The sequence below is a fragment of the Ciona robusta genome, chromosome 7 (assembly GCF_009617815.1).
Source record: "Ciona robusta chromosome 7, ASM961781v2".
NCBI classification, from domain to species: Eukaryota; Metazoa; Chordata; class Ascidiacea; order Phlebobranchia; family Cionidae; genus Ciona; species Ciona robusta.
In genome coordinates this window covers 231,448-252,101 of record NC_143241.1, presented here as the reverse complement: position 1 = coordinate 252,101, position 20,654 = coordinate 231,448, and the positions used below count along the sequence as shown (strand labels likewise).

At 34.9% G+C, this 20,654-nt stretch overlaps 1 protein-coding gene across 2 annotated transcripts; it reads right to left on the bottom strand.

Annotated features, from left to right (window-relative positions):
- Positions 1–74: 74 nt before the first annotated feature.
- Positions 75–19,806, bottom strand: LOC149733209 (inactive phospholipase C-like protein 1). 2 transcript variants are annotated; one of them, XM_089881384.1, is made up of 21 exons: positions 19,547–19,806; positions 19,032–19,173; positions 18,589–18,675; positions 10,573–10,754; positions 10,001–10,221; positions 8,905–9,053; positions 8,415–8,531; positions 8,017–8,122; positions 7,594–7,748; positions 6,881–7,005; positions 6,476–6,559; positions 5,938–6,097; positions 5,482–5,628; positions 4,945–5,099; positions 4,573–4,659; positions 3,629–3,741; positions 3,338–3,423; positions 2,887–2,995; positions 2,412–2,624; positions 1,351–2,186; positions 75–1,188 (listed from the first exon to the last, which is right to left on the bottom strand). In XM_089881384.1, exons 1-21 carry the CDS (start codon positions 19,567–19,569, stop codon positions 751–753), a joined length of 3,735 nt encoding a protein of 1,244 aa, XP_089737510.1. In that variant the 5' UTR covers positions 19,570–19,806; the 3' UTR covers positions 75–750. The 2 variants fall into 2 exon arrangements, with proteins under 2 accessions (XP_089737510.1, XP_089737509.1); XM_089881383.1 differs by lacking the exons at positions 18,589–18,675; positions 19,032–19,173; positions 19,547–19,806 and adding an exon at positions 10,953–12,059.
- Positions 19,807–20,654: the final 848 nt, after the last annotated feature.

Below are 20,654 nucleotides of genomic sequence, written 5' to 3'. Positions count from 1 at the left end.
TAAAGTTTGGGGTAAGATGGGATACCGTTATTTTATATGCTCACATTTTCTAGCATATGTATATTCATTTCACATTATCTGCATGGTCTTTGCGCACGTTTATTTCTTGATATAGAATATATGTTGGAACTCGGAAGCAAAGAACGACGATAACAACGGTTGTGCTGCTAATAATATACGAATTATAACCGAGATAATTACAACGTAAAAAATAAAACTAAAGACAACATTTGATCGCTCCGTCCACCAGCAGTTTTACTTCGCTTTGCGTCGAAGAAATTAGGCTGGGAAAAAATTAAGCGAGAGAGAACCGACATAGGTTGTTTAACCTTACATCGGACGAGTTCCCCATTGCATATAGTTCATTGTGGAAATAGAATTAAATCGTTAAAAAAATAAAGTTACGTGGAATAATTGCGTGAGATAATACAATCGTTTGTTTAAATGTTCCCTTGGTACACCTTCTAAGAGTACACAGGTTTACAGACTCACTGCATGATAAAAGTGGAAATTAAAAAGTATAACACGTTCAGTTAAACACTGCTCGTTACTTACTATAGTCAGAAATAAATAAATAAAAACAACAGGAAGTGCTGGGTTGCTTCAATGGCAGAAAGACGTATGTTTATCCTACGTATGTGATTGGTTGGTCCCCGTGTGACGTCATGGCTACTTCTGGTGACGTAAGAGGTAGATGACGTCATGTTACGTCACAGCTTATGTACCGTCAATGGTTGGTTGATTGTTACGTCACAATAAGGTGACCGGGTATGCTGACACACCCTTAGTTGATGATTTGGTGGAGTGTGGGGAGGTTGGGGTGGTGGGTTTATGAGAAGGAGAGTTATTGTTGCCGTTACTATTAGTTTCAACTTCGGATTTAACTTCGTTTATATTAGACGTATTTTCATCTTTGTTTGCCAGCCCATACTGTATGGCGGCACTCCATACATTAGCAAGTAAGGTTTGTGCTTCAGTCCGATAGTGGGACAGCATGTCACATGAACCTCTCACCACGCTACAGTTCCAACGAAAGTTCTCCTCAACATTCATCCGCATGCGGCGCTGTAGGTCACCACCTGTCGACGACTTTTTCTTGAGGTTCGATTTCTGTTTCTTTGATCCATTGGGAAGATCAACAGATGGATCGGATACCGAATCTCCTCTTTCTAACAACGATGGCAAATCCTGGAAAATTATAAACTTTTCATTCACATCATTTCCGATTCAACAGGTAACTCGTAAGCGTGTTTGTTAATCAAAGAAAAAAACAAAACAAATAAGGTTCTTATTCATTATGAATATTGTAAAACATATTATTCCCAACCTAGAAATGCAAACATATTTTACCTCGTGTATTTTTGCCGCTTTCTTATAAACAGCTGACAAAGCCTCGGATACGATGACACCTTTGTCTATAACTGCTTGTGTGTCGGTGATTAAAGATTCGAAAGCTACAGCAGTTTTTCTCCAAGTTTCATTGGTTGCTGCAACACCACGTATATCAAGTAACAATCTTAGATTACGAACGACAATGGACACTTGTTGTGTTGTGTGGATAGATTCAGTGGATGACTGTGAGGCGTCGGATGCTTGTCGTTTAAGTCGAGCTGTTGTTGCATCGGCTGTCGCAGCTCGACGTCGCATCTCGGCTTTAGACAAAGCATCGTCGGTTCGTTCGCCGTCTGCGGCAACTGAGTGCTTCCTTTTCGGCCGATTAGTCGCCGATAAGTCGGTGTCAGATCGTAGTCGTTGCGACAAAGCTCTTATGCACTGCTTAACAGTAGCAAACGGGGCCATACCACAAGTCTCACGGAAATGTGAAAGCGACCAGCGCTGTGTGTCGACGAGGTTCATAGCGCTCCTCAGCGGGGAGAATGCAGCTTTAAATATATCATCAACCACAGGTAACCCAACCTCCTTTAACGTGGTTGCTTCCCCATCTTTCTTGGAGCGAGATTTCCTCGTTTTCTTCCCCGCGCTGCTACGTTTACCAGCCCCTCGTATATTGATGGAGTTGGTTGGAGTGCCGGTTGATCCAGTGAACGTAGATGGAACATTATCGGTGTCGGTGATCGCAACATGCACAAACAAGGTCGCATTCTCAAGAGGCTCGTCGAATATTGAACGTAGACGAAGGTGTCGATACCCGGGTAGTAAGCAATCGAACGGTATCGTATATTGACCTATATGTGGGCAATGTTGGAACATATTAGTTGTTAATACACCGAAATAGTTTGAAACACTTTATAAGTGAATTATTACAAAATTATTTTATTTTTTGTGGGTGAGGTCATACAGCAAGGAGCCTGCGACCTGAGATTTAGGACAGAGTTTGCTTATGTCTCAACGGCACCCAGACTGATTTTTGCATGTTAAAATTAATGTGATGTGAAGTAAAGTAAACTAACCGATAAATTCGTCCCCAATAAACTCATCATCTAGTACAACAAACCGCACGAGGGCGAGAGAGGGCAAACTAAGTCGAAATTCAAATGATTCATCAAATAGTGGGGAATCCCCGCTATTATTCGGTGCTGTTCGAGTCCTTTGTTCCGAACAATCGTTGGGCAATCCGAACAATTCAATCAACACGTAGGGGTCAATAACTTGACCTTTGGCTCCTAAATAGGAATGTTATCTATGACGTAATCTATGTATAGAATCTAGTGTTATGAAATAAGGAATAGACAAAAACTTATCCGAAAAAGTGAATTAGGATCGGTATTTAAGTAGGAGACTGGAGTTGCCATTTCATACAAAATATTTATTCTATAGCAAACTATTCATTGAGCTTCATATTTGTTCGTTACGTCTTTCCAAGCACTTGAACCTGACTGTTATTTTATTACTAGAATGGTTGAATATATGACATTATATTCATACCTCCACCCCGGGGTTTTGGAAAGTTTTGTCCGCTGATTATCCTCAAGTGAAGGATCTTTGGCGCCACCCCTGGTATAGTGTCACGTGGTTCGCTACCAAAGTATGCAAGCTGTGGAAAACAGAGGTGTTAATATAATTGTACCGTGCAGTGGTTATTGCTTCTGCTTATAGTCCAGAGGACACTTAGAATGGCATAAAGAAAAATGAAATTTGTGTAATAATAGAAATGCTAAAGGTAGCCCATTCAATAGGTTTCTAGTTTCTAAACTACCAAATAAAATTAAAATTTTACTTCGTATTTGGTATAATGAATGCCCTTTTTCTTTTTTCTATGGGAAATCTCATGTGTCGCAGGGCTCATTTTTTTTACTCAAATGTTTTTTGTGCGATTTTTCGGAAGCAGTACATAAGTAACAACCAAATATATAAACCAGTTCCATCCAAAACTTACTTTCTCTCTCATAATACTTGGTTTAAGCACGTAACCACATCCGCCATTCATTGCAAACCTTCCATCATTGATGTCCATCATAAGACCTGTATATATTTATGTCTTAGTTTAACTGACTTGTACAATGACACACAGTAGCAGCATTGAGCTTTGAACCTGTAACTCCAAGTGAGATGCAGTCATGCTAACAATTAGTATTGTGGTTTGTGTTAATCGTGTATCATTCATTATATTGATACAATGTAAGAAATAGGAATGTAAACAAATATAATGTTTGTTGAATAAATAAACCTGGTGTTTGGTAGTTAAGTGAAGCAATCTGGACACCACAGTTCCAAAAATCTTGCGGGTTAAAATTACTCGAATCCATCCGTACACCACTGGGGTAAACTCGTGTTAGAAATCTGTTGAATATATGTTGTTTTTTGTTTATATTTGGGTTGAATGGCAGGTGATTGGAAATCAAAAAATAATGATGAAAGATTAGGAGTAAAAAATAGGTATAAGCCCAGATAAAGGTGGAATATGTTAAATATATATTTTGTCCCTAAAATGGCATCATAAGTCTCTGCAAAATATTCCTTTTTACTGTTAAATAATTTGTGTTACCAAGTAATGAAACCACATGAAGTTTCAAACCAGGCTGATATGATTTCCACACAAAATACGGTCGGTAGTTTACAAAGCTATTTCATGGGATAGTAGAGGGGGGGTGTTTGTACGGTTTGATATTTCCCTGTTATTCAGTGGTATGGTGGGAATAAGAAACACACAGGATGTAAAGATGGCTGGCAGGCTTCCTGTGGTATGCAGCAACATATACACATGCTGCATGTAGGGTTGGAATCAAAATTAACAACAAACCATACACCATGATATAAATCATAAACACTGTTGCGTGTCTACCGCATATTAATTATTCTGTTTATGACCAATCATTTAATCGATTAAATCAACTTAAACATCAATCATTGGTTGATTCATAACATTGTAGTTCAGCACACAAAGCAAAATAAGTCATTATACATTGGTTGTGGAATAAGCAATGAATTTCCATTTCAATAAAGTTTACCACAAAAATTTATTTTAAGTTAAAATGTTTTTAATAGTTTCATTAAATACTGAAAAAATATGGTAATGGAAATTTAAATATATTACATATTTAATTAGTTTGTGTCATGAATATGAAAATTTAATATCACATGATAATAAACACTCATGATGAAGCAACTTACTTCTTAGTAAAGTTAACAAAATCTCCAGCTTCGTTTTCAACAAGTTTTGCTGCTTCCTGTTCATGGATGGATGATGTTGCATGGCATCTATGGTGGGGGGGATTTAAGGTTAAATGTTTATCCTCACAGGGCTACAACAGTCGTTATAACATACAAGTTACCACATATATGAATTCCTGGGTGATTGTGTCTTACCCGATTCATCAAAAACGGTAGCAACATCCCTTAAGAACCCTTAAGCTCTTGAGTTGCACACTGACCATGGGACCATTGTTTTGTGGAAGCTTTCGCCAAAAATTGTTGATTTAAACAAACAATAACCCATGGTCTCACAACTTAATAATCAAGTAAACATGAACGTTAAACACCTACCTATGAATACGTTCATGTGTCGCGAAACCACTGAACCGAACAGACGTGCATATCGATACTAGGTTGGATAAGTCGCGCACCAGCGCTCGTTTACAATCCCCCTCGCTACTTGTGTGTGATGAAGTATCAACATGGATGGGTGGGGAGGCGGGTGACTTGGGGGAACAATAAAAATGTTTAATCAAGTTTCTATATATCGCAAATATGGTCTAAAGTTTTTGTTTTAACTACAACTTAAAATAAAAATTACAACAAATTCATTTTACATAAAGATCATTAAATAAACAAATTAGTGATGTATGTATTATTTAATTAGAAAACTGGAGTAACTTACTGTCCTATAAACAGGATTATATTTGTCATTAAACTACATATATACTCAGTGTTAAAAGAAACATTGGAGATGAAACAGCATTATTATGGGTGCAACTTATAAACTGGAATGAATTCTATTATTCAATTAACACAATATGTTTATTGTTAAAAGCAGTGGTTTAATCAGAAAATGATTGCCTAATATATCTCACAAACCCTCACCTGATCATCAACCTCCATTCCCTCGTCCTCATCTGTGACGTATCCAACCTCTTCATCGCACTCTAGTGGTAACTTCTTACCTCGGATGAGGATCTTACGTTGGAGAGATTCGGGGGATGGGAGTTCAGAAGATCCCTTCGCGAGGTTCTGGGAAAACATTTAAGTTATTTGTGGGTGAGATGGTAAGTAGGTCATGGGACCTAAGATTTAGGCCAGAGTTGGCTAATTATCCCAATTTCCAGTGTGTGTGCCACTACCTATTAGTGACCACTGGGTTGGAGCAATGTCTGTTAAGAGTCTTTCCCAGGGACACAACAGTGGGGGCAGTGGCGAGCTTTGAACCCATTACCCCTGGGTTTAAGACCACTTCCACAACAGACAAATGTTACATCAGTTTAGATTTCACTTGCTGGTGATTAACAAGAAGTTTGATTAAAAACTTCCCAGTAAGTTTACCTCTGTATATATTTTGTCTGCAAAAATTTGTTTAAGGTCGTTTGCCATGACGAGTTGTTGCAATTCACTGCAATGATTTTCAATACACAATATAACAGGGTAGGGGGAGTTACGGAATGCACTTTCATTGATTGCTTCGATAACTTGACGGAAGGAAATTCTGTAAGTGAGATGTTGGTTAAAGAATATTTATGTTTAGTTAAGTTACAAAACTACCATATATGTTTTAAATATTATCTTTCAGCTATCTTTGCAAGCTTTGAATACAAAGAATTTTTACAACTATCATGCCTTTGTGTAAATTATTTTAATTATTGAATACTACTGTATAAGTATATTCTCAACAAATTCGACCAATTACTGTATAGGCTTTCATTAAAATTATGTATTGTAGCATGTTTGCAAGAAACAAGATGTAAATTGTTACAAACCAGATTGAACACTTGTGTCACTAGAGAGCCATGTGTGACAGTCAATGAAAAAAACGAAGGGTTATTTGGAACAAATGCACTTATGTGTTGATATATATAATGCTTACTTGTTAGTAGGTGTATGTCCATGTGTAATAACTGGTTCACCATTATCACCGTCCCAACAATCTAATTCAACACATCTGCAACATCTGGTGTGGGGATGTATTACAATAAGCCAATGTATATGGTTTAACATAAAAACAAATCCTTTAGGTGAAAAAAATGGAAAAGAGAGCGAGTTAAAAAGCGAGGCTGCTGCATCCAACATTTTATGAATTTAACACTAAGTTGTTAAAATTTAATTGAAACAAATTACAGCAAGAGGAAAATTGTGGGTAAACAAACAATTTCTGCAATAATATGAGTAAGATATATTTTAACTTAAAATTGATAAAAATGCATCAATTTTTAATTGATTTAAGAACACATTTAGTATGAGATAAAACATTAATATTGGATGTTAATATTACCTGAGTAATGCTCGAACATAAGCACTAACACTACTCGGCCCATTAACTTGGTCCTCCATTACATATGTGTTGTGTGATGATGCAATAAAATAATGGGATAATGGAAAGTTCATATCCTGGCACACCTGTGTGGGATCATGTGTTGTAAGTGCGAGTAATCATGTAACAAATAATAAACATTTGACCGATAATATTTAAATACATTTTACACAACCTGCAGGTTTTGTTACATTTGCCTGTGAATCACATTAATATTTCATCAACATATTGATTAAGTAACGATCTTTATAAAAACATAAATTGACAACATGAGATAGGCAATTATAAAATATTGTGAAATATTCAAACTGAAATTTTAATTTCATACTAACATTTTCAATCTGATAAAGACAACCTATATTTTTTACTTATTCCTGAATTATTGCAATCAATTAAATTTTGTTTATTCTGCTAGATTGAACTGTTGTAAAAAAATTAAACCGAAACAAACCAGGAAAAAAAGAAAATGTTTTGCAATATTTTATATTTTAAACAGCCAATTAACGGCAACTTCTTCAACTCAGTGGTCCATTAGGAGTTCTTTAAATGGTCAGCCATACAAAAAAACGATCACCCACAAAGTTACATACATGGGTTAATGCCAAATTTGATATTATAATTGGATAAAATTAGTTCACGTAGACACGTAGTGTTAAAGAATAAAAAAGTATCACCTTGTTATGGGCGGGGTTAAACACACAACATCTGTCGGACATGAGGAACCTTGTGAAACCATCGATACCCATGGCTGACATTTCCTTCATAGTAAGTGAAGGTTCAAACTCATGGATGAGAGATTTGCAATATTCGCTGTCAATGTTGGTCATTCCTGGTGAGATAGAACAAGTTTAATTCACAAATAATAATCTTTCGTTTGTGTAATTTTTAAGTTACCAAGTATAAATCTAACTCGCAGAACCATAAAAAATCTAAAATTAGGTGAACAATAAAAGTTTGAATAAACAAAAAAGTTGAGATTTAGACCAGAGTTGGTAATCCGTAATCACGCACTCATGAACTTTATCCACTAACTTTTATCCGTAAAGCGTGATTCTCGTCGATAGAAATAATAAAACGTATAATATATAAGTTACTACCTTGTTCTGACTCGAGGAACAAATGCAGATCATCCAAAGTTAATCTGTCGTCACCACTTGAATAACGAGCCAATAGAAAGTAAATCTCAGGTCTGGTAGCAACATCCTGTTAATAGGTTTCAATGAAAAGTTGAACCCATACTGGTGGTTGCTTGGTCATGAATGTTACAGAAAGAACTTTTAACCGAAACAACCTTGGAATTTCCGCATACAGTGATTGTAATATCAAGTTAGATACACGACCAAGTCTAAAAATATTGAATTTAAAAAAAAATAATATTTTTTATATTATTTACTAATATATAGTATCGTGGGGAAAGATGGGACACCTAGATATTTCCACAATATGTGAATAAAATATAGATTTTCTGTTTAGTCTTAATATGTTTCCACATCACCTTAAATATTTCAATAAATTCATCTCGACTTAAAACAGATTTTAAAGTTCCTTTCAATTGAAGATGTTCTTGTAGTTTTTGTTTCACCTGCAGCTCACGAACTCCATCACTTAAACTCTGTCAAGATAATGTTTCATTTTTAATAATAAACAAACAAACATATAAACTTTTCTTGCTAAATTTTTTTTTTAATATTTCAGTGAATTATATCTGAAATAAATATAATGTAGATATTATAACAAATTATTCCTAACCTTGCTAAGTTGTTATACACAGATAAATTTGATATTAATTAATGGTATGTGTTCAAAATCAAACAAAAAAATTATAAAAATCCTACAAATATTCAAACACCCTGTTTACATACATGTCAACTCGTAAGCAGGTACAAGGTGTATAAAACGGAACACCCGTGTAAGCTGTGTGATAACAACTGTGCTGCCCTGCCATCTGAGGATAAATAAGTTATAACATGTACGTTGATATTTACAGTTATAAGTTTGAATGATTCTTGTTCATCGAGATATCCATCTTTATTAATATCGGCGTCATCGAACGTTGAACCCAACCATGAGTCACGATGATCCGTTCGCATTCGAAGTCCATCCATGTCCTGTCCGTTCATCAAACATCGCAAACCTTGTGAAAAAATAGGTTCAACACTCTGGGTATATACGTTGTTGCCAGGTGTATTATAAGTGGAAAACAAATGTTCTGGCATTGTTTAACTGTGATCTTAAAAAATCAACAATTCATCTCCCTTATTGCAAGCATTTCTACTGGGTAGTTACGATACCCTCCATACCTTGCATACCCATGTTAAAGGGGCATACCAACGAAAAATGAAAATTTGTGCATGGATAAAGGTGCTTAAATGTAACCCAAAAGTACCATCAAAGTTTGCCAAAACGATACGGCTTCTTAAAAAATTGAGTAAGAAAACCCATTAAAGTAAAAAAAATTCAGCTTTTTTTCAATTTAAAAAATTGTAAAACATAAACTTTATTCTGTTTTAATTTTTCGATTGAACCTAGGTACATACAAGATTATGCTGACTCAGTATATTTTCAAACCTAATATTAAACACGAAAAACTAATTTTTTTTATAAAAAATGGTACAGTAAGTACTAGTCAGACATAATAAACAATTCAGTATAAAAAGTGCTAAAAATTAACTAATAAGAAAAGTGCTGAGTCAGCATATTACGTAGCTATGCTCACTTTGAAAATTAAAACTCAATAATAAAGTCTATGTTTTACAATTGTTTTGATACATTTTTGAAGAAGAAGCATTTATTATACCGTATCAAAAATAAAATTTAAATTTTCTTTAGAATTTTAGAAAATAGAAAGATCAAAGTTGAGGGATTTTTTTTTCTAATGGGAAATCCTATGCATTGTGCCACGTCTATTTTTTTTTACTTTAGCGGTCGAACTTGCGGTTTTGAAACTCGTTTTTTCTAAAGGCTGTTTTGTATTTTAAAACTTTGATTGTAGCTTTAGATCACATTTCAGCATATTTATCAATACACAAGTTTTGATTTTTCATTGGTATGCTCCTTCGAGATTCCCAATAAGATTCTCACCAGTAATCCAAACGTTTGCATCGTCTGGTGAGTTGGCGATAAGATCAAGTGTTTTAACATCAGCGTACAGGATGGAGAATGAACATTCATCAGGAAAGTGAGCTGAGATATCGGAGCTAAGGAAAAGTTCCGTTGTTTTTCCAGGACGAACTTCACGAATCGATGAAACATCAATGCGAGCTTTGCCGGAATCTTTCTTCGATGGCTCCCAACGTAAACAACTAGATATATGTTAAAAATCACTTTGATAGATCAACATGATGTACTTTGTATCAGTGGCAAACAAACTTAAATTTGTTATGGGGAATATTTATTTTTCTTCCAAACACTAACCGACCCCTTAGGTCGGCTGCTGTTTGTTTACAGCTTACACTTAAAAATTTACCAAAAATTTTTTAAACTATTTGAATACTCGCCAAATGCACAGGAAAATAGGTTTGTAGCAACTTTTATATTAAACTTCCTATAAAACAACCTGGACTTTTAAACATATTTACATTCCTAATTTTATTCACTGATTTAAAGCCACTAACAATTTACTTATGGTTGCGTCACGACAACAAACAACTCACTTTGAAACATCATCGAGCCAATATAATCTGTTGTACACTCGTGAGTTAGACCTCATTTTAACGAACTGATGACCAACTTGCATCAGGTTAACACAATCCGATGCATTCTTCACACAAGACTCACTCGGTAAACGACTGAATGAAACGGTTTTCTTGTGCATGGATGGCTTCACAGCTGGGTCCTGTTGGGGAAAAAATTGTAAATGTTTTAAACAAATTAACTTTATATATTGATTAAATATTAAGTGAAATAGTAGTAGATATGCATTATTTGTTTGTAAGCATAATATATTTCTTTATTTCATGGTAGTTTAACAAAAAAATTTCTAAAGAATTTCAGTAAAAAAACACAATTTTGTTGAAATCCTGACTTGCAGCACCTGAGTGACAGAATCATCGGAAATATGACTTTCAATACGTGTCTTTAATATCGATGTTAGGGTTAATGGATTGCCCTTGGATTTTGTTCCAACACGAGCCAGTGCCCGTGACAATGATTCCCATCCTTCAATACTTGAGCTACTTGATGAGCGACTTATGCTCGATTTTAAACGCTGGAAGAATTTACGGGAAGATTTGGGCGTGGGTGTCGGGGTGCTGGTGTTGCTGTCGCTAGCTGAGAGCTTTTGCGACAACTTTCGAGTGTTGGTCATTGCATCATCATCAATCGAATGTGTGGATGCAAACAATTTCGACACACTGGTGTTGTCTGCGATGAGGTCTAATGGTAAGTTAGTTGGTGATTTGTTTGCCCCAATATCTACACGGGATGTTTCATTGAAGTAAGCATGTAATGGTTTATTAGGGGGAGGTGTGCCCACTATGTTGGTGACGACAGATTCGCAGCTTGATGTTGATTCACTATCGCCGCCACCAACGGTATCATTATCGAATGAAAACTGAGCTGGAGGAACTTTAGGTGTTTGTGGCCTTCCAGCTACTGATGTATGATCTGTCATACCCCGGCTTATCCTTCTGGTTTGCATCAACATCTCATAACCTTCATCATGAACCAACGCAGCGGCAACATCGGGAATCTCAAGAATTTGATCGAGACGGGACGATCGTTTAACCATCGGTGAGTTAATCGCTGATCCCGCATCCAGGGTCTTTGTTACTTTCTTACGTAAAGTCACCAATGGGGATGACTCGCATGATGAAGTTTCATCTTCACCAACACACGACTCATCTGTTGTTGTATTGTGTTTGTTTATCAGTTGTAGATTAGGTGGTTTGTTCTTACGATTCTTGAGGCATTGAATATCCATTCCAGGTGTACAGCATGGAATATTATTTGTTTCATCATGTTTTACTACCAGTTGAAATTGAATGTCACTCGTTGTTGGTTCATTATTATTGTCAGCACTATGTGCTTCCATTGCGGGGTAATCAATGAAAAAACCGGCAACAAAGTCCTGTTTTACTTACAAACCTCACAACTTATATTCAGCATATTTTCCAATTAAAACTAAAGGAAATTTCCAGACCTGTGGATACACAGTTTATATAGTCTGAACTTGTGCACCATACATAGACACATGGCGTTATTATATAGATTTACTTGAAAGAGTTCGTGAATTATTAATGTGTTGATCTAAAAACAGCTCAGCCACTGTTGAAAAATAAGAGTAAGGCAATCACATTTTAACTTGAATTAACTCTTTTACTTAACACAAGAACTTGTTTAAAATTATAAACTGAAATACTTTGTACACTAATTATGGTACAGTAAAATTACTTAGAAAACATTAATATTGAAATGGTTTTAAGATGTACTTGAAAGTGTTAAGTAAGATCCCTGCAACATATAGTATATGTGAACATACCATACACAACAATATACAGCAAACTAGGTAAATATGAATAATCCAAAACAGACTAAATATTACTGGTAATCCACGAGAATAAAGTCAAAACGATTGCTTCGTTTACTAAGTGTTGAATGTATGCTATGGCATGCGTATTCCTTATTTCCTACGCCGGCGCAGAGCGTAAAAATGTGACGCTCATACACGATATTTCGATCTCGTAGTTCAGTGGTTCCCAAACTGAAGTACGCGAAGGTTTCTAGGTGGTACGCGAGCACCTTATTAAGTTCTAAACCAAACGATCGCAAATGGTCTTTTGGTGATTGTCATAAGCATTATTTTAATTCACATAAATTACGCTGAGCGTGACATGTCATGCTATATTCTATATTACAGTGATTCCAACTTTTTAAATCGAGGCGTTGCTTTACGCACGTACAAAGTAGTTTTGTACCTAACTAAACTTGAAAAGGTAAATATTTAACCTGTTTTCTCAAGCACCTGCAGGCTAAATATTCAGTGGGACAACCGCTATTATGACGCAAATAATGAACGTGTGAATTGCTATTATGTCGTAATTAATTGCCAGGTCAAAACAATCGCTAATATGATGCAATGAATCCACGTGTGAATCCCTACTATTTCGTAATAAATATGCTGCTTGTCGAAGGAAAACCACGTATATATACAGCAGTGCTATTTCTGGAACATATTTAGGTTGTTTATTACCTTGTTTTATTGGCAAGGTATATTTATTCCTTCCCATTGTTACGTCATGAAACGTAATATTTAATAGTTATTTTGCAATAAGAAATACGTGCGTAAAATATATGAAATACCCACGCAAATCGTTTACGTACCCCTTATATTTATCTTTTTAGTTATTATTGCTTTCCCTTAAATATAATCAAGTAGGCGCCTATGGTTACCGACATAAACATTAAAAACAAAAACCGTTATACTACATTATACACCAGACATAGTTATAATATTACCTTAATACATAATATAAATAAAACATTACAAAATACATGAGCGTCTAGATCCAGAAACTATAACTGACAAACTTAACACTGCCTTAACAAAGCACTTTTCTCCTCCAGCCAGTGTCTGCCACGGAAGTTATCTTGCTATTTCCAATGGTGGGCCAAATGCAACTACATATGTGACGTGTAACAACGAAAGGGAGAAAGAGGAATGAACTCGGTCAAACTGCTCGAGTATTAAGATGTTTATTGGAATGTAGCATCGCGTTGCTACTACGAGCATGGAATATAAATTAAGTAACACTGACTTAGACTTAACAATAAGTTTGATACGGAAACTTACGACTGTGTGTCGAACAGTTTCGTTTTCATACAAGACAAACAACAAACTCGAGAAATAAAAGTTAATGTGAAAAGTTAACTCTACTCGTTGGTGTTATGCAGGCGTGTTAGAACCAAAGTGCCGACAGCTTTCGATAAACAAGTAAATAAACACGACATTCATGATATAAGGTGCATGCTGTGAGAGTGAAGAGAAATTAAATAAAGTTTTCTAATTTTAGATAAAGTTTAATATTCATGGATTCTTACGCAAACTTATAAACAACTAACGCATCGGCGTGTGAAAGTTTTCGAACCAACTAAACTCCCAGCCTAACGTTTGAAGTTCTAACGCAGGTTAGTTAAATTACTTGGATTTCTATTTTATTAAACTTTTTCTGTTACAATAAGTTACATAATTTGGTTTCCTAATCTAGTCCAATATGCATGACTAAAACTATTTGTAGTTCGTGCATTACAAAAATCTAATGAAACAAATTAAGTATCACGCACAAACCGATTATAAGTCGTTTAATATATTCCGATCTGTCATCCGTATTTAATGAAATATTGTGGTTGGCACGTGATAGCAAACGTAATTACTGGCAGAAAAATATTCATAAGGAATCGACAACGTTCAAAATCGAATTGTAATATTGTGTAGATATTTTAATGGTACCAACAAACAACCGTCAAATAAATGATTTTGCTTGTTGTGGGAACATTTTCATGACTCATTGGCGTTGGTAATTGGTTCTTTGTTAATTGTGAAAAACACGGTTAGGAAAATGGGATGTTGTGTGCTAAAGTGTCCTATCTTACCCGACAATATTATTAAATTAAACGAACCGAGTGACATTAATATAGTGCGAACTTGTGAAAGTTAGAATTGCATGCGGGGGTAGGCATCTATCTGTCATGAAGAGATATTATTAATTATCGTGGGAATTGCAACATTGCTGTGTATTGGAATCATGTTGGACGAGTGGGATTCCCTTTGCATAGAGTTAAATGCATCTATTGTGGATTTTAGTGGCTCGAAAACTTTATATACGTCACACAACTCGTATGTCTGACTGAAGATCATTAAATATTTAATAAAGCATTGGCATATAGTGGGACGCACGATGTTGTACACCACAGTTTTACATATAATTTAATAAAATATATGTCAGTCACTTCTACTTAATAAAAGCAAATTAAGCAATCATAACGATATTGATATCTAACATAATAAAAGAAATTTATACCATGATATTACAGTCAAACCGACTATACTTGTACAAAGTATATTATTTAATTAGTGCCCCGAGCGTTAGCGGTCTTCAGGGAAATTTGTTGACAACGACCTTGAGTCCTTGCTACTAAAACTCCTACTATCCTACAATATAAGTATTTGTATGGACTAAGGTGTCGTATTCATCTACATACACCACCTAACACTGATCAATAACCTACTGTTTGAACAACACGATTCCTATCAACCTGAAGCAATTGTAGAAAGAAAGAAATCAATATGTGTAAATATGGTGACAAGAAGCGTGAACGTGGTTTTGTAATCCTGCAGCATGGAGGTTGCGTGAAGAACTAAATGCACCAAACACCCAATCAATAACCTGCGAATCAATCCGAAAATAGGCTGCTCTGTTTAAACTATGAGGGTACTGACTTAATTATCTCAAAGGTAAACGAACTGTGTGAATGTAAACTTATAACCAGACGTAACGAAAGTAACATTACAAAAACTTGCTGACAAATTAAAACTCGGTTTAAAACTAATTTAAATACAACCACACGCCATCCATCAAGACATATATATGTGAACCACAGTTTAAAACATTTCGTGGCTGTATGATAATGTGATACACACAATAAAACATTTTTTTTTCGCCTATTACAACTCAAGAACGGTGATTCACAGAAACGGTTGTCCAGTCGCTTCTAAACAAGGCTATTCTGTACATTGTGCTAGTTAAACTAGTATACTATATTATTACTGGTATGAACAACTATAAACTAAATATATTACAAAACTCTTGTATAAATCAAGTTTGATTTTACCTGCCTAGTTAATTCTTGCAAGCACTTTGGCGAGCGGCGGTAACATTTGGTTCGACTGCATCGAACGTTTAAAACGCCGGAAGTTAGAAGCATGCGCGCTGTGTTTGTATGAGTAGCTCGTACTGTGCGTTTGATGTGTGTGCGTATGTGCGTATGTAGGCGAGCAAGAGATATAGAATGAATATATTCAACGGAAGCAATATACAGGTAGGCGAGTACAAGCATCAAGATTGTTGGAATACTTTGATGTATGAATCTATATTATATTTAAACTAACTAGTAACTACCACCTCAGTGGGTTTATAACACTGCTTTTTTCATGGTATATGAAACAACCGGATGATGATAAATACTTATAAAGTTATTATTATGACTTGGACAGATGTGTTAAAATGTGTGAACTTAGGCTTTGTCAAAAATATTAAAATACTCGCTATGTTATTGTGTTTGACGTCATATTGTATTCATTCACGCTGTAAGTATAGAGGGTATAATAAAGATTGACATTAAGCTGATTTGAGTTGACTTAGTTCATTAAACCGATACGTATTCATACAGTAAGTTTTTAACACGATAAAGTGTAAAACGATTTCTAATTCCGTAAGCAATGTTTTAGGTTCCAAAAATTAGTACAATAAAATAATTCTATTTATAAATATGCAGATGATGCTGCGAATTGCTCAACCACGTTGGTAAATAAATATTTAACATTTATTCGGAACACCTAATGAGTTATATTAGCTTTCACCTAACCTCACGAAACGTACAACACACCACTAGAAATCTTCAGTATAGGCCGTGAATAATACACTTGTTTGTTTGATACAATAAACAAACTTAAACATACGACTAACAAGTAACACACTATATCAGTATCTCTGCTACACTTAATAAACCTGGCATAAACGTTTATTGGATTAAATTAAATCGTTTCTCTCCTGTGTAAAATACATCATATATATACGGAACATTACTGACATCTAGCGAGCGTTTAAAACGGCGATAATAATGAGCTGCGTGTGACGTAGCACTGACATCAACGCGTTTGACTGAAAATTCACTGTATGACTTTAGCTTGCAGTCATGGGATAAGTCGTATACGGTGATTGTATGCAGTTGATAAAAGTCTATTTATCTCGTGTCTGCTAGTCGATTGGAGAGATATAACGGTCGAGTTCTTATGCAAATAAACTTGTCAAAGTAGTGCACACGCGATAACCTCCAATGGTTGTTTACCGTGTGGTGTCATATAAAGAGGAAATTATTCTTTTTAAACAATTCGAAAGTGTAAAATCTTATATTTTACAAGATTTAATGGCCAAAATACCGTCATAGTCATGAATATATTGCTGCATGTAGTAACCTTGGGGCAGAGATGTAATATAAATAATTCAAAGTGAGTACAACAAGAATTGGTGCATGGGAATCGTGAAGTTAGTTAATTAGTGGAATTACAAGTAACTTGAAGTGGGCGGATGAATTATTCAACCAAAGTTAACCTTATTGAAGAAGATGCTTAAAATGGATCAATATTTAGCTTGGTGGAAACGAAGAGAAAACTTTAGATTAAACAAATTACTGCAGATTTATTGAAATATATTCGAAACGAATTATATAAATAGATTCGAGTCTCCAACAATAACTGATAAAAGACTATAATAAGGTAAACTTTCTATGACTGAGCAAACCAGCATTTAGGAGATTTTCTGGTAACCATGTATTTATAGTTTCGACGGCAATCTCAGGTTTAAATTATCTCCAACCTGTAGTTAGGTGTAGTTACCACACCTCATTGAAGGAATGTTTGTTGCTTCACCAGCAAGGAAATAAGTGCAGTGACTCCATGTGTTAAACAAGCTGTCACAACTCAGTGAGAAATTGCTGCAATTACTGCTCTGATTTGCGGCAACCATCATAAGAATATAATATGTGTTTTATCAATATATACAACATGGAAAGCCCTGTAAATCGAGGAGCTTCCCAGCAAACAAGAACATTTTTTTTATTATATATTTTTTTATATTAGAAAGTCTTTTGTTTTATTGGACTAAAAATGTTTAAGAAGATTTAGCCTTTTCCAATTATACTGAAGTCTAAGGTTAGTTGTAACAAGTCATGTTTTAGGCAAAAATGGATATTAAATTTTACTAAAGAAATTGTTTGCACCTACGAAATAAATTAAAGTATGTCTGCCCAGAACCTTGATGTTACAGATATCTAGAGTTGCTATAATATCGACTACCGGTTAATGTTGGTCAATTAAACCCAAGAGACAATCAACAAAAATCAATGTTGCATCAAATTAGCCAAGTTGCTCCCTTAAACTATTATTTGCATATAAGGGTCTTTCCCCAAAACTAAATATAAAGCCAAATTCACAAACATAAACAAATGTTCTTGACTTGCAATAGTAAGGCATGATCAGCTGATTAACAAAGAATCTTGAAGTAATACACAAAAAAATATAAAATTGTAAACAAATTAAACTGCTATGACATAAATACTACAGCTTCTGCTACACAATGGAATACAAAGTGAACCCTTTCGCATAAAAAGTTAAAATCGCATTAGGTAATCAACACAATCTGTAACATAAACTCTGTTTGGTCTCTGTGGTTAGGTTCTGTACATACAGATACTTGTGCCTTAGATGTTCAATATCACTGGCAAGAACATATGTAACCTTAAGCAAGATACAAACATTGCTCCCACCCAGTGGGTAACAAATAGGTTGTAGCACCCTGGGTGTCGGGTAATGTGGCAACTCTTGCCTACTCCCAGGTCCCACCATTTGGGACCTCAATCACAAAAAAAAATACGGTCTATGATATTAAGCTCACCTTGATAATACTTCTACGACGACCAACAGTTGTAGCTTCACTTCTGTCAAAGGAAGCCAAGCCTTGCATAGATGTTGGGGAATTTGGCTTCATAAAAATAAATAGCAACTTTTAAAAAAACAATACAAAAAATACAAATTTAAACATTGAAAACACAAAAAAATACTCTATTCTTTTAAAAATTAAATAAATAATGTACATCAAGAAATACAAATGGCAAACTTCTTTTTTTTTAAAGTTTAAATGATTCACTGTAAATATTGTGTTTTAGCATGTTTAAAATAACATTACGTGCAAAAAAGACAAATTTGTTGTATTTTACCAACCCTACCTAAGGAAACCAACAAAGGCAACAACATAAAAAAACTACAAATAACTTCTTAAGTTTCATGACAAATGCATATTTAATAAACGTTACAAACAATAATATTTAGCAAACTTACTTCTGAGAAGAATTTGTTGTCGAAGCTGTTGTTTGAACTCCCAGGTGATGGGTCGTGCTCAGGGATCGGAGCCATTTCCGACAAACCTGTGTCCGAAGCCGCACGATCGGCACGAAACGAACCCGGGGTGAGACCGGCTTGTCTATACAACAATACATATCGGTCATTTGCTTTAAGTTGGTCAAATAAATTATTTATTACAAAACTATGTAATAGGTATAGGACTATAGGTCATACGTGTCATGTATTTTTAGTAAAATCAAGGGTGATATTTCTAAAATCCGGATACGCACATATTTGCCAAACATAGGAAACCTCATTGATTAATGTGGTGAATGCAATATACTTTGGTTCTGCTTGTTTGTATAAAGATAAAAGCTGGTTTACTGTTTAAAACTATGGTGCTAAAAGACATGATGTCACCTGGAGAAAGAGAATAAAGTGTATTTTTTCACACATGTGTTAAAAGTGCTTCTACCTCTAAACACTAACAGTAACAGACTAACAGTAAATACCTTTGAGTTTTCATCTTGTCCATACTCAGTAGTTTAAGATGTTGACAGCTCTCCACGTTTGAGTGGCAGCAACTTTGGTCTTAGTAAATACTTCGTGAGTGGTTTGGCAGAAAGTTTGTCGGGAAGTCAATTTGATGAATGGTTATTACTGTGGCGTACATTTCGTATTCATTTTACCAAGTTATAATTGCATTTATATCGTCAGCCTTATATCAGTGACTATTCCAAACCTTAGTTTTAAACAAACATTTATTAGTTTTAAACATTTTGTTAAGTTACAAAGAAACTATTATAAAATAACCTACTAAATATCAATGTTAAAAATCTAACATAGCCTGACACAGACCTTCATATAATCGTAATGTTCCAACACTGGGCCAATAATGTAACAACAAAGAGACTGGTGTGGATGGTAAGCAAAAATGATGAAAGTTAATATGTACTCAAGTCTGCTCTCTTTATCTGTAAACTAACCATAGTGATATATGCAGAGCAACACAAATATTGTGGAACAGTGCTCCCGTCCCACGTTTACTTTCAAGATAGTCACACAATACGAACAATATACGCTGCGACAGGATGCACGTTGTGAACCACAGATTATAAATTACTCTCTCACAAAAAGCAAACAATTATTCTTTCACAGAAAACAAGTCTGACGGTCATCATAGTCATATACTATTTGAACATGAGTTTTTGTAAACCAATTCCACATTTTATTTGTTGCACAATGGCCTGCAAGCTACAATAGTAATCAATTAACAAATGCCTATGTATATCAGCTTAAATATATACAACAACAAATCTCTTACTATTTTGTAAACAAAAAAAATAATGTAACTATGTCAGTGTAAATAAAATTTTGTAAGTAATGAAAAGAATTTAAGGAAGAGAAACAGCCTTGCTAAACCAAATATTTAAATAAATAATAATATTGTTTTACCAGACATGTACAGTATGTATGCTCCCGGCGTCATGTTCTTGAATAGATGATTAAAATAACATGTAAGTGTGGAAGTGTGGCTTACGAACTTGGATGGTGTTAATTAAACCCAAGGCGACAACATTGATGAAACATACTATAACTTCAAACTTCATTTGGCTAGCT

Bases quoted from the DNA above. Each gene is read 5' to 3' on its own strand.
- LOC149733209 (XM_089881383.1), bottom strand. From the start codon at position 11,951: ATGGAAGCACATAGTGCTGACAATAATAATGAACCAACAACGAGTGAC. The intron at 4,660-4,944 runs GTAGGTGTTTAA...CCCCCACCATAG, and splicing joins ACACATGAACGTATTCATAG to ATGCCATGCAACATCATCCA. The intron at 3,424-3,628 runs GTTTATTTATTC...AAATATATACAG, and splicing joins ACTTAACTACCAAACACCAG to GTCTTATGATGGACATCAAT.